The sequence below is a fragment of the Acinonyx jubatus genome, chromosome C1, assembly GCF_027475565.1.
Source record: "Acinonyx jubatus isolate Ajub_Pintada_27869175 chromosome C1, VMU_Ajub_asm_v1.0, whole genome shotgun sequence".
Taxonomy (NCBI): Eukaryota; Metazoa; Chordata; class Mammalia; order Carnivora; family Felidae; genus Acinonyx; species Acinonyx jubatus.
In genome coordinates this window covers 158,399,737-158,412,512 of record NC_069381.1, presented here as the reverse complement: position 1 = coordinate 158,412,512, position 12,776 = coordinate 158,399,737, and the positions used below count along the sequence as shown (strand labels likewise).

At 41.6% G+C, this 12,776-nt stretch overlaps 1 protein-coding gene across 3 annotated transcripts in view; it reads right to left on the bottom strand.

Annotated features, from left to right (window-relative positions):
- ITGA6 (integrin subunit alpha 6) overlaps positions 1-12,776 on the bottom strand; it is a 76,782-nt gene that overhangs the window by 17,221 nt on the left and 46,785 nt on the right. For all 3 annotated transcript variants that reach the window (XM_053215284.1, XM_027055488.2, XM_027055489.2), the window contains 13 exons: positions 12,261-12,454; positions 12,026-12,114; positions 11,209-11,327; positions 8,265-8,363; positions 7,743-7,804; positions 3,563-3,723; positions 3,030-3,173; positions 1,297-1,412; positions 982-1,171; positions 809-892; positions 632-711; positions 405-482; positions 216-318 (listed from right to left, as the gene is read on the bottom strand). In XM_053215284.1, the coding sequence (XP_053071259.1) occupies positions 216-318; positions 405-482; positions 632-711; positions 809-892; positions 982-1,171; positions 1,297-1,412; positions 3,030-3,173; positions 3,563-3,723; positions 7,743-7,804; positions 8,265-8,363; positions 11,209-11,327; positions 12,026-12,114; positions 12,261-12,454 (1,519 nt within the window). The remainder of the gene's footprint in view (positions 1-215; positions 319-404; positions 483-631; positions 712-808; positions 893-981; positions 1,172-1,296; positions 1,413-3,029; positions 3,174-3,562; positions 3,724-7,742; positions 7,805-8,264; positions 8,364-11,208; positions 11,328-12,025; positions 12,115-12,260; positions 12,455-12,776) is intronic.

Sequence of the window (12,776 nt, the reverse complement as noted above, 5' to 3'; positions counted from 1 at the left end):
TAAAACTTTTACTGTAAGCCAGTCTGTTGCTTAAAAATTGGTGAACTCACTTTTAACTGAGCATTTATCATGCTTATTTATTAATATTGCTTAATATTGATATTACATACTAAAATCCATATCCACGTTTATTAAAATTACATCACATATCACCATATATAGTGTATGTTAGCTTTTAGTATATATAATACGGAAGACCAACTGTTTCAACTCACCCTGAACTCATACTCTATTAAACTTCCCACCTCATCTTCAGATTTCATAGCTTGCTCACCAACAACCGTTCCTCCAAAATACACCTGGGAAGGTTTAGCAACTCTGTTAAATTAAAAAACACCAGTTTTAGCAGGATTGTAAACGGTTCTTTTAAACACTGATTTGTTATGCTAAACACAAACACTTACCCAGAGACCGATAAAAGCAGTTCAATAACCACTTTTGCTGTAGCTGTAATTGAAGCCAAATTATCTTGATTGCTTGTTCTGAAAAGGAAAAGGAAACAATAGGGTTTCATTTTAACCGTCAGTTTTCTCATTACAATTACACTTCTTTTAGGAGTTCGAGCAGAGCTGGTTCTTTGGCTGTGTTTTCATGAAATAATTCTGAATGGAAAGGTTGAAGAAACGCTTACGTTTCCAGCTTCAGATTAATATCCAGATCTGTGGTGTCAAAGGTAACCTCAGTTGTACTTAAAATCAAATAAAAAGTCACCTAAACAAATAGAAAGAGATGTTACCAGAGATCAAGCATGTCAACACTGTAATGGCACGTAGAACAGTACAATACAGTATGTAAAGGCATCACCTACACTGGAATTTCTTTTAAAAGGATTTCCAAGTTCACAGTCTGCTTGTGAGCCGTTCTGATTGGCAACACAACTCAACTGTTTCTCCTGTAACAAAAAAAACACGAGATCACAATGCATTCACTTGCCGCACAGCTCTGGGTGTTTCCTCCTCACAGCTCTCCAAAAACACTTACAGGGAAAGCCCTCAATTCTCTGTAGGCCGAGTAAGTCAGAGTGTCCGGAAAAGTTGCAATGAGTTTAGCTTCATGAGCGTCATCGCCGTCTTTTGTGGGGTTCCTTGGATTGGAAGGGCTGTTTGTCACTGTGATTTCTAAAGCAATGTCCTTCTGGTCTTTTAGAACTAGTTCTGGGACACCTTTTTGACTATTAAAAAAACAATGCAAAAAAAAAAAACACAAAAAACAAGAAAAATGACAGAGCCCTCAGTACATTTTCAGTAACCCACTGCAAAGCAGTCATTTTTGCTAGGATGACAGAGCGATTCTTACATTGGTAAATAAGAAAATTTGTCTTGATTTCCTTCCCGGGTACAAAATTTATATTCTAGTTTAAGGTTGCTGTTACATACATTGTCGGCTCCACATCCCTCTTTTAAGAAGTGCACCTGTAGGAAAACAAAACCATTGTAATTTATGCCATTTAGGACCCTCAACAGTGACTGGCTGTTTCCACACAGTCCTTTCCCTGTGTGACAGTTACCACAGCACAAGCTTCAAAGGTACTTTGCCATGCATCCAACGCCCACTCTGTGCTTTAACAGAACCACGCTTTAAGAACACTTTGGCCATGGCATTGAGGTGTAGTAAAGAGCGTGAGCCCTGCAGCCACACAGGTCCATGTTCAATCCTGGCTCTGCCACTCACTTAGCCACGTGGCTTGGGGGAAGTCACTTAACCTTTCAGAGGCTAAGTTTCACCTTAGGTAATATGGGGATACCACCACCCTACTTGCTAGGGATACTGTAAGAATTACCAACAATAATGATGATGCTAACACACGACTACATATTTTAACTCAATCCTCACAACAGACTTAGGAGGATATTGTTACGGGCTCCACTGTACAAATGAGGAAACAGAGTTTAAGATCAGGAAAGCAAATGGTACAGTGCTAACGGGTGCTCAAGAATCACACTGATAAACAGGAAAACAGTCTCCCTGCCTGTTATGTTTAACTGGACTACAGAGCTAGGAATAGACACAAGAAATATTCACATGATGATAACATCCAAAGTCTATGAAAAAGTATACGATAGTGTAAGGAACCACACTTTGTGACAATGAAGACTGGCAACGTGTAGACTGAAGCAGGTCTCCCTGCTGAAAGGCTTCACCTGTGGGCCACCAGAACCAAGAGCCTCAGAGTGGATGCTCCAGCACCAACTGGATTATGACAGCAAGTGCACAATGACAGACCAAGATGCCACAGCTCTCCAGCCTAACCCTGTATGGCCACCACCCTAAGCCCTAACAAACAGACCCCACCTCATATGAGGCATACGGCAAGCCACGTTAATTTTTCTTCCCAAGATTACATAGGCTAGGCTACATTAGCCACTAGATGACTATTTTATGGCTAATCTTTTTCTGCCTTGCTGAATTGTTATATGCCTTGACTTTTTTTGAGTTTATTTATTTATTTTTTGAGAGAGAGAGAGAGAGAGAGAGAGCACGTGCACGTGCGAGCAAGTTCAGGGGGAGGGGCGGAGACAGAGAGAGACGGAGAATCCCAAGCAGGTTCAACAGGGCTCGAACCCATGAACCATGAGATCATGACTGGAGTGGAAACCAAGAGATGCTTAACCAACTGAGCCACCCAGGTGCCCCTGTGGTGCTTGATTTTAATGTTCAGACTAACAAGTTTGTTTTCTACATTTTAATGTTCTCAATGGTAAAATGCAATGTATTTTTCTTTGTACATACGGCTACAAAAGAAACTTGAAGTGAGAGTAAGTTCTGCCAATTATAGTCTCAGTAAGTTCCAGTGGCCAAAAATTATTCAGAACAATACTCTGGTTCCAAATTGTATTCCATATGTTTCTATTCTCACTATTAATTTGGGAAACAAATCTCAACCAAACTTTGCATATATTAAAAAGCTTTACTTAATACAAAGGAATAGATTTTAAAGCAAATCACTAGTCATACTGCCTTCAAAGACATGTGATGTAACATAATAACACGGCAAAAGCTTTGGCCATACAAAAATCAGAAAGACTTACATCTCTATGAACTGTCTTGGGTTCGTTTGAATTCAGGATCGGAAGAATTTCTGGAAGTGAATTCACTCTCCTCCGTGTGGTTGGCTCCTGGATCTCTACTGAAGCAGTTATGGGAATGGGGCGTAGTTTATCTCTGATATTTTCCTGAAAAGTATGCAGAGTTAAGCATGGTGTCAATGCTCCTGGGCAAACAATGATTTCCTTTTTTATTATTTTTTAATTTTGTTATTATTTTTTAAAGAGAGAGAGAGCACAAGTGGGGAAGGGGCAGAGAGAGAGGAAGACACAGAATCCGAAGCAGGCTCCAGGCTCTGAGCTGTCAGCACAGAGCCCAATGCGGGGTCGAACCCACGAATCATGAGATCTCTACCTGAGCTGAAGTCGGACACTCCACCAGCTGAGCCCTAAGCACCCGCAATGCTTTCTTTCGTACTGAATAATAAGCCACTGGCATAAATTTCAGAAATCTACATATGCCACCATAAAACCCAACTTCTGTCCTAACAGCAGACGTGACTGTCTGTGGGCCTCACCTGCAGCCAGAGGGTCTCCTCCATGCACGCACTCTGCTTCTGCCTGTTCAGAGTTAGCTCTTGAGTATACTTGGGCTCAGAGCCTTGGTTTCGAAACTGAACTCTTGATGACAGCCCAGATTTTCTTCTCTCCTTTTCCGCCTCAAGTGTACCCAAAATGGCTAGATAAAATGAACAAAATCATATGAACTTTAAGTGCATCCACGTACAGTTCAGCCAGAAGTATGGGGAGTTCCCTTTTGCGTTTAGTTCCTTGCAGAAGAATACTTTTCCCATTGCCCTTGTTGCTCTTCATATTTCCTGATAACGTACATTTTGACTGATTTATGGTGTTTCAAATCAAGCTGTCCTTTCCTGCCCACTGCTGTTAACAGTTTATTTGAAGTTAAATTTCCATTGAGCCACCTGGGGGAGCTCGAGAATAAGTCAAAACCTCTGAGCAGCATCCAAGGATTTCCGGCTAAATTTCAACAACTCCTAGAGAACTAAAGATAATGGGGATCCAACACTCCTTAAAGGCAGACACTGATTCCCATTCAGCTGTCTGTTGCTTATGTGGGTCCATGTCTGCATATTAACAAAAGGTCTCTGAACCAGGTCTCCTCAGTTCTGTTGGGAATTCAGAACCAGCCAGACCTAGTTAACCAGAATCTACATTTTAACAGGACCATCAGATGGTTCTTATACATGTTAAAGTTTAAGATGCACTGATAAAATGTTGGCCAAATGGGAATAATCGATATTAGAGAAGTCTTTTAATAGGAGACTTTTCACTTAAAAGAATTAAAAGATAAAACATATTCCTTTTAGAAGCTAGAGGGCCCAGCTACTGTATCTCCCACAACCAAAGTTTCCAACCTCCTCGAAGGCACATCCTGTTCCTGATTATCTGTACCAATGGAGCTCAGAGGGCAAGCCAGGATTTGGACGATCAAAATCTCATTTCTTGACCTCAGAATGCATTCTCTGCTGGTTTGCTGGATGTAGCTACTGTGTTTCTTTATGGGACAATATTTAAATAACTTACATTCATTCATTAATCACTCACTAACCATCAGGAGGGGAAGAAAACCAAAGTGTGTACAGGGCCACAGAAGGCAGCCTCAAGAAAAAAAAACAAAACTTCTCCAGAAAATGTAGAAAATGAACCACCCATGTTCTAATATTCATGCTGGAGTTCAGAAGAGGCCTCAAAGAGCATCTATTTTAATACCCTTTTCTTGCAGATGAAGAAATGGGATGCCCACAGAGGTAGGAGACTGGCCCAGGATCATACAGTGAGGGACAGAGGCAGCTCCAGCTTCTAAGTCTGTGTCACAAACACAAGACAACTGCTTGATGAAGCCCTCTTAGATGTCCAGGTTCCCACTTCCTCTAGGCCTCTGCTTCAGTCACTCTCTTCTTCTGCCAGCTGGACCCCTTCCCTCTCCACTTCCCCCTGACTGCCTGGCTAACTCGACTCCTCCTTCAGATCTCAGCGTGGACATCAGTTCCTCCAGGAAGACTTTCCCGGCCTCTCCAGGGGGATCCGACAGTATTCTATTTCCCCAGCCAGTGCACTTAGCTACTGTGCTGTGATCGCCCGACCGTCTTCCCCAGGCAAAAGCGTAGACAGGGACCACATCGGTCTGCCCGCCACTGTGTTCCCCAGCAACAGGACAACACCTGATGTAAGTATGATTTTTAGAACAGACGAACGGAAGCGGTAGTGACTGGCACAACACCCACATGCACACCGATGCACACACAGGCATGTGCACAAACAACGTGACGTTATTCTTATGCCGAAACAATAGCCAGTCGGATGTGTGAGACCAAAATTTAGAAACACTGACACTTTCAATAGTAATTTCTGCCAAATGGAATGTGCCTCCATTTTAGCCTTGTAGCCTTGACATCATCCATTTATCAATGACCTGTTAACTTCACAATGAACCAGATGAAGGCTCACATGCTGAGTGCCCCTCACAGCAAAAGTAGGGGAGGGTGTGGGTGCATTAAAACCGTTTATCTACCAAGCCCACTCTAACCTTCCCTAACCCTCCAGACAGTTCACATCATCTTAAAATCCTTGCAGGCCACCTTTGCTGACCTTTTGAGGGGCAAGCCAAGTAGAATACTCATTAAGGCTCAATTATAAATATCTGTATGTATGGAACACCGCATCTGAGGACTATGGAGTTAAAATAGCCTGATCAAACAATAAGCTCACATTCTCAGACTCTGGGAACAGATTTGAGATATATCAACTCATATAGCTTTGTGGAAGTTCTATTTGATTTAGAATTACAGGAAGTACAGGAAATGAAAAACAGGGTCCCTCTAAATGTCTTCACAGAAAAAAGTTCTATCCATATTAGGCCATCGGTAAACACCTGGCTAATGGAGTTGTTCATAAACACTTGGTTAACGGAGTAGTTACTGAATATGAATTTCATACCCAGGGCATCAAATGCTGCACGAAAGCTAGAATGAAGTTCGTGACTGTATAGAAATGTTTGATGTGGGAGGAGACAGGGAGTTCTTGAGGAGGTTTCACGTCTGTGGTCAGAGATGTATGGGAAAATGACTGACTGACTGAGAAAGATGTCTCCCCATTTCCTCTCCTCCTCTAGTCAGAGAATTGCAGTTTCTCCTGCTCTCTCTAGTCTAATCCAAACCCAGAGGTAAAACGCCCGTTATCCAAACAGACAAGTGTGAGGTACTGCATTTGGGTACAAATAACACAAAAGATACTGAAAGGATGACGGGGTGTGAGAGACCATGAAGATGTTTTCTTCTCAGTGGGCGCCACGCAAAGAATCGTTTCCAGTACTGAATAAAATACCAGCCACGTCAAAAGGCAAAGGGCACAGGCCATGACACAGCCACAGCAAGCACACTTCAGGCAAGGTCTGCAGACCCCAGCGAGAGAGGCTATGGCAGCAGACAGCCCAGAAGAGGGGCCTAAAGAGATCAGGGAGGTAAAGAAACTGCCTGAGGATGGCTCAAAATATGGAAAGACGGAGGCTTAACATACAAAAAGGGGGCCTAGGACAATGTGAGCTGGGTGGAGACGGACATGTTTGCCAAATCCTGGGACATCATAAGGGATATACCGTTAATAAAGAAACGGAGTAATACTTTAGGTAACAAGGAGGAAACTTAAGAAAGCTCATTAGCTCCAGTAAAAACTGAATGCCACCCTGTCCCTTCAGAAAGCTGCCCCTGGTAGCCTGCTACGCCCTCACCACAGGCCTCTGGGACTACCGCCTGACCCAGGATGGAGGTCACCGTCACTCTTTGTACCTGCTCTTCGGGAAATGGTTTTCTTTCAATTCCCATGCCCCCGTCTTGCCTCTGGAGCTGCAGCAGGTGGCTTACACCTGAAAACTCATGGCTGTTACTAAAACATAGCACAGAAGGCTTTGGTGACGAGCATTCCTGTTAGAGTACCATTAGCCTTGTCTAATCCTGGGGCAGAAATCCTGTTTGGATTGTAGGGAAAGGGAGCAGAATAATACCTTGTAAATGACAAACAGCTTTCACCACAGCATCTCCTTTGCTCTCACCACAATCCTCTGTAGTAATTCTATTACAGGCATTTTTCTTACTGACAGGAAAATGCAAACTCAAATATTAAGAGACTTGCTCTGTGCGTCAGGGTCGGCCAGCCTCGGAGCTGGAACCAGGAGCAGAGCCCAGGGCTCTGAATTCTCAAGACTGGCCTTCCAGCCTTGCAGGAATCTGCACTCAGGGACACAGCGTGGGTGTTCCAGGCCGTGGAGGCCTCCGGGAGGGGACAAGGGAGTGAAAAGAGGCTAAGGCGGCAATTCTGTGCAACGCTCAGGCTGTGGCTCTCACTCTTCTCTAACCACCCCCCCCCCCACCTCACAGCCACAAAACCAATTTTCCACATGGCTCTTCAAAGGCAGAAATGGAGGAAACAGTTGTGGTAGCAAATGACTGCTCTCCCAAGGCATCCTGTCCTAAACCATCTGCTCTGGAAAATCCAAATGAGGACCAAATGGAGTGTTATGCCCTCCTGATTAAAGAGAAGACAACAGATACACTGAATTCCGTAAACACAAATTTATGAACCCAGCTTGGCCACTGCAGTTTTTATTTTTCTGTTATTTATGCAGAACTTTCACCCTGGCAGATAGAAAATACAGAATTTTTAAATGTACTGGGTACTCACATATCGAAGGATTGTAACCTGTGGGTTTGGCAGTATATTCAAAACAGGCCTTCACCTGGAGGCTGTATAAAATCAAACACATATTCCTTAAAAGATGCATTACTACAGCAGAAAAAAACTCCATGTTCCCCAACTCTCAAATACCCCACTGCCCACCGATGAGTAAAATGTTATATATTCACTTGAGAATCCCTGTCCCCTTTGCCCATTTCTGTCTACCCTTGCCTATGGCTCCCCAGGGCAATCGGGTCATCATAAAGCAGGGCTGTGAAACTGAGGCGGTCATAGGGACCTGGGTGGCTCAGTCGGTTAAGCGTCCGACTCTTAATTTTGGCTCAGGTCATACCTCACAGTTCGTGAGATCAAGCCCCACATCAGGTTCAGCTTGGGATTGTTTCTCTCCCTCTCTGCCTCTCCCCTGCTCATGCTCACTCTTAAAATTAAGAAACTTAAAAAAACCAAAAACCAAAAAACAAAAACACAACACTAAGGAGGTTACATACACAAAGCCAAAGCTCTCACCATATCCCACTAGGTGCCCCACAGAACATTTTCTGGCGGAGATCAATCGTGTTCGGTGTTACGGTGAGGGTTTTCTGAACATTAATCACAGGCCGGGACCTGAAAACAAAGGAATAAAAAAACACAGGCTTAGCCTTTTACTACCTTGAGTGGGAGATGAATTTACATGCTATCAGCTGCCTACAACATCTTAAAAACCAGAGGGGGAAAAAATGTTCCCCACTGCCAAAGAAAATAACAGATACCATTGAAAACCTGGTAACACAATTTTTTTTAAGTTTTAAACATAACATTTTATACTTAGAAAATGTTTTATAGTTTTAGCAGAGCTTTTAAATGGTAAGTAATATGTGTGATATGCAAAAGTTCTAGAATTTTCAGGTAAGTGTTAGGTCTCTGTCCCCATCCAAACCCCCAAGTGGCCTGGTATGTATGTCCTTCCAGAAACCTATTTGGTCTTTGTGTTTCTGTTACAAATATTACCTAAAGTTAAATATAGAAACATACATATGCTTTTCTTCAACGGGAGCTTTACTGGCTTCTTGTTCTGAATGTTGCTTTTTCTAACATTTCAGAGGCCTTCACCTATCTATCCATAGATCTAGTTTATGGTTTCTCGCAGCTGGTGGTGTTGCTCTGTCCCCACACAACATCATTTATTTAACCAGTCCCTAACGGGTAGACATTTGATGCTGTTTTTAGGCTTCCAGCTCTGACAAACATCCTTGTACCTGCTTCTCGGCACATGTTTGAATTTACCTGTAGGATAAACTCCTAGTGGAACTTCTGAGTCAAAGAATATGGACATGTTTTAAATTTGCCAAAATACGTTCAAAAAGGTTAAAACCCCATATACACCCAACACCTGGGATGCAATCAGGGTTTCTACATACATGAATTGTATTAATTACAGGCAATCCTTAGCTCTCGGATATCCATCCTAAAACATTTGCCCTTCCTTGCTCCCATCCCCAGCCTCAAGCCTTTGTCCTCTTGCCACCAGAATGGAGCACAACTTTTCTGCCCCAACAGTATCTCTGTAAGCAGAAACTTCGAGCCCTTTGCCTTTTTTCTGCCCTGCCTTAACCCCGACCTCGCAAATGCTCAAGAAGCTGGAATCCCACACCTTTGGTCCTTCTCACCATATGAAAACATCCTTGCTCTGCCTTCCATCTTCTCCCCTACTCCCCACAGCCAGTGGGGTCACCCCCAGCCCACGTCCTGAGCTCTGCCGCAGGTACGAGAAATCCAACTAGACGGTGGCTGGGAGTGTAAGTGGATGGGGAGACAGACCCCTCGCATCTCCATCACTCCTCAGCCAGAACTCAGAATGGGTTCCATGGTTTTATTACCACATGGATCCAGTTCGACTGACTGCAGCAGTCTTCTGGTAACCTAGCCGTCTTGGGTAAGATGTTTGATAAGCATTCCAAATCCCTTACAGGTAACTGGAACTTCTGGACTCCATCTATCCGTAGGCTAGAAAAGGCATGAGAACATTCGTGGGCAAGGTGGAAGCCTATATAAAAGGACAAATGCTGCCCACCTTCTCATTTGTAGATTTCCTTTTATCTCAATTAGTTACCTTTCTATTGTTATTTCAGACAGCTGCTGGTTTCTAAGATGCTAGATATATTTCTAATTAAATTCTAGATATATTTCTAGATATATTTCTAATTAAAGTTTTGAGAGCATATTTAAGAGACAAAAATCCACAAACATCTTATAACCAATTGCTACAGATGCAAGAGTATTTCATGTATGACAGTATTAAAGCTTTAATGTGACATAAATATCAGAAGGATATATTTTAACATACCTTCTGCCTGAAACATTTTTATTTTTTAAAGTTTATTTATTTATTTTGTAATGTTTATTATTTATTTTTGAGAGAGAGAGAAAGAGCATGAGCAGGGGAAGGGAAGAGAGAGAGGGAGACACAGAATCTCAAGCAGGCTCCAGGCTCTGAGCTGTCAGCCCAGAGCCCGACCCGAGGCTCGAACTCACAGATTGTAAGATCATGACCTGAGCCAAAGTCAGATGCTCAACCGAGCCACCCAGGTGACCCGAAATAAATGATTTTTAATGCTGATTCCCAGCAGTGAAAAGGGGGACTCAAGCAAAGGTGATGGGCAAACTACTGTAGCCCTTCTGGAGGTCATTTTGGTGAATCTGAATCCAAAGTCTGAAAACACATATGCCCTTTGACTTTTGAAATTCACTTTTAGGAATTTATCATAAGGAAATAATTCAGGACATGAACAAAAGTCAAGATTTTACCAGCTTTGTGTATCATCAAAAACAAACCTGGAAAGCAACATAAATATCCAATGACAGTATGGCGGTTCTTAACTAAATTAGGACCCAGCCATGTGACGCCTTATAGGCAGCCATAAACTTCATCTCAGAAAAGTGCTCAACGAAAGGGGAAAAAACACCTGTACATTATAAACTCGCTTACATGGAAGAAGTCCACTAATGCATTACAAACTGACAAAAACAGGTTATAAAACAATATGTACATTATGATCTCGGTTTTGTAAAATATACATGTATGTTCATAGCAAACAAAGGACTAAAAGGATGTAAACCAAGATTTTGGAGCTTACTAATGGATATTAAATACAGGGGATGCTTATTTCCTCCCTTATAAGCTTTGTCCTGTCAAATTTTATGTTTCAGTTTTTACCAAAATATAAGGTTTTAAAAATATTTATGAAGTAAAATTTTCACCAATTCTGACTTTTTCCTCAATTCAAAATTAGCAAGATTTTACAAAACATGTTTTGTCACATTGTTATACCACTGTCAAAAGAAAAATCTTCAAAATTCATACAAGCTTTTGACTTTGAAATACAGGTATTACAATTTTCAATTAAAAGGGTCAAAATCTGAGTGTAACCAGATTACTGAACATGCTTCACTAAAGTCAGAGATCGCATACCTGAACACAGTTACTGAGTCTGAGAGTGAACCAACAGCAACATCAGGGTAGGAATTTCTATCGAGGTCCATATTTCCAGCAATTGAATATCCAAAATAAGGTGTTTTACCCTCGAGAATCTGAAATGAACAAGGCATCAGGATGAACCACTGGCCCACCAAAACGAGCTTCTCTGTGCTTTCAAAAAGCCACATGGTTTCTTTTAAACTGAAGTTCAAGAGTTTGCTTATAAATGATACTAAATTATAAATGAGTTATAACTAAGTCTACATGTTATCCAACACTTCATATATTTTATTTCATAGAAGTCATCTGATTTACATTGTATCTCAAAGGTTTTGAGACAAGTTTTGACGAGCTTCTTTACTATATACCAAACAAACCTCTCTGCCTGCTCTCCAAATGTCTTATCCTTCTCAAAAGCAATTTTTAATTTTTGGAGTCTCAATTCTCCATGTAATCACAATCATCTATTTCACTTGCCCCATTTTTACCTCCATTTAGTATGCTACTAAAGGAAAAATATCATATTTCCATCTATTTGTGCTGTCCCGGCAAAATCATCTTTTCCTTTGTATTACTTCAACTCCTAATTTATCTAAGAAATTTTACAATTTATATAAGCACATCTACATCATTGCATTTGTATCCATTTCCAAGCTATCTTCTAACAGTACATTTTTTAACTACAAAATTCACACTATTATAGATTTGTAAATAAAACATGAGTAGCACGAAAATGCACATAAACCCAAATGCCCTATTACAAGGCAAAAAGCTAAAACCCTTATTGTAGAAATCCAAGCTGTCTGGTTACCTGTGTTGGCTTGGTGTTTATTCCGTTCGGGGATCCGTGATAGATAAAAACCTTTCCCAGATCATCATAGGGAGCTCCAACGGCAATATCTGTTGAGGACATCACATTTCAACAAACGCTACATTTTAAAAACGTTCCAATACAACATTTCAAAATAAGATGCCATAAGCACTCATCATCTTAGACAATCAATCTACCTATGAGCAGCATAACTGTTTCACAGTCTATTACCTACCTTGGTAGCCATCTTGATTAATGTCACCAATATTTTTTACTGCAATGCCAAACATGGAATCTTTGGTTCCATTGAGACGAATTGGCTTCACATTATTCCACCTGCCTTGCTGGTTAATGTAAACATACACCGCACCTCCGACCTCTCCATCTCTATCAAAATACTGTGGGGCTCCAATAACTATATCTTGCCACCTAAAAATACAACGAGGGATAAAACAACCATCAGCTAAAATACCAGCAAGCCCACGGAGGATACCTCCAGCCCAGGTATTAGGGACACAGAGATAGGATGTGGAAAGGGTCTCAAATCTGGAATTCATTTCTCATCAATTAAAACATTTTAAGGTATTTTTATGTAATGTTTAGGGAACATACTGTTTAGGCATGTAAATGTTTATGCTTAGGTAAAACATTTTACATGGTAGCCCGTAATAAATGCCCAAAGAAAAATATCAAAGAACCTGAAGACAGTCCCCAAGTTAGAACGAGCGTGCACAGAGACTCCCCTCCACCC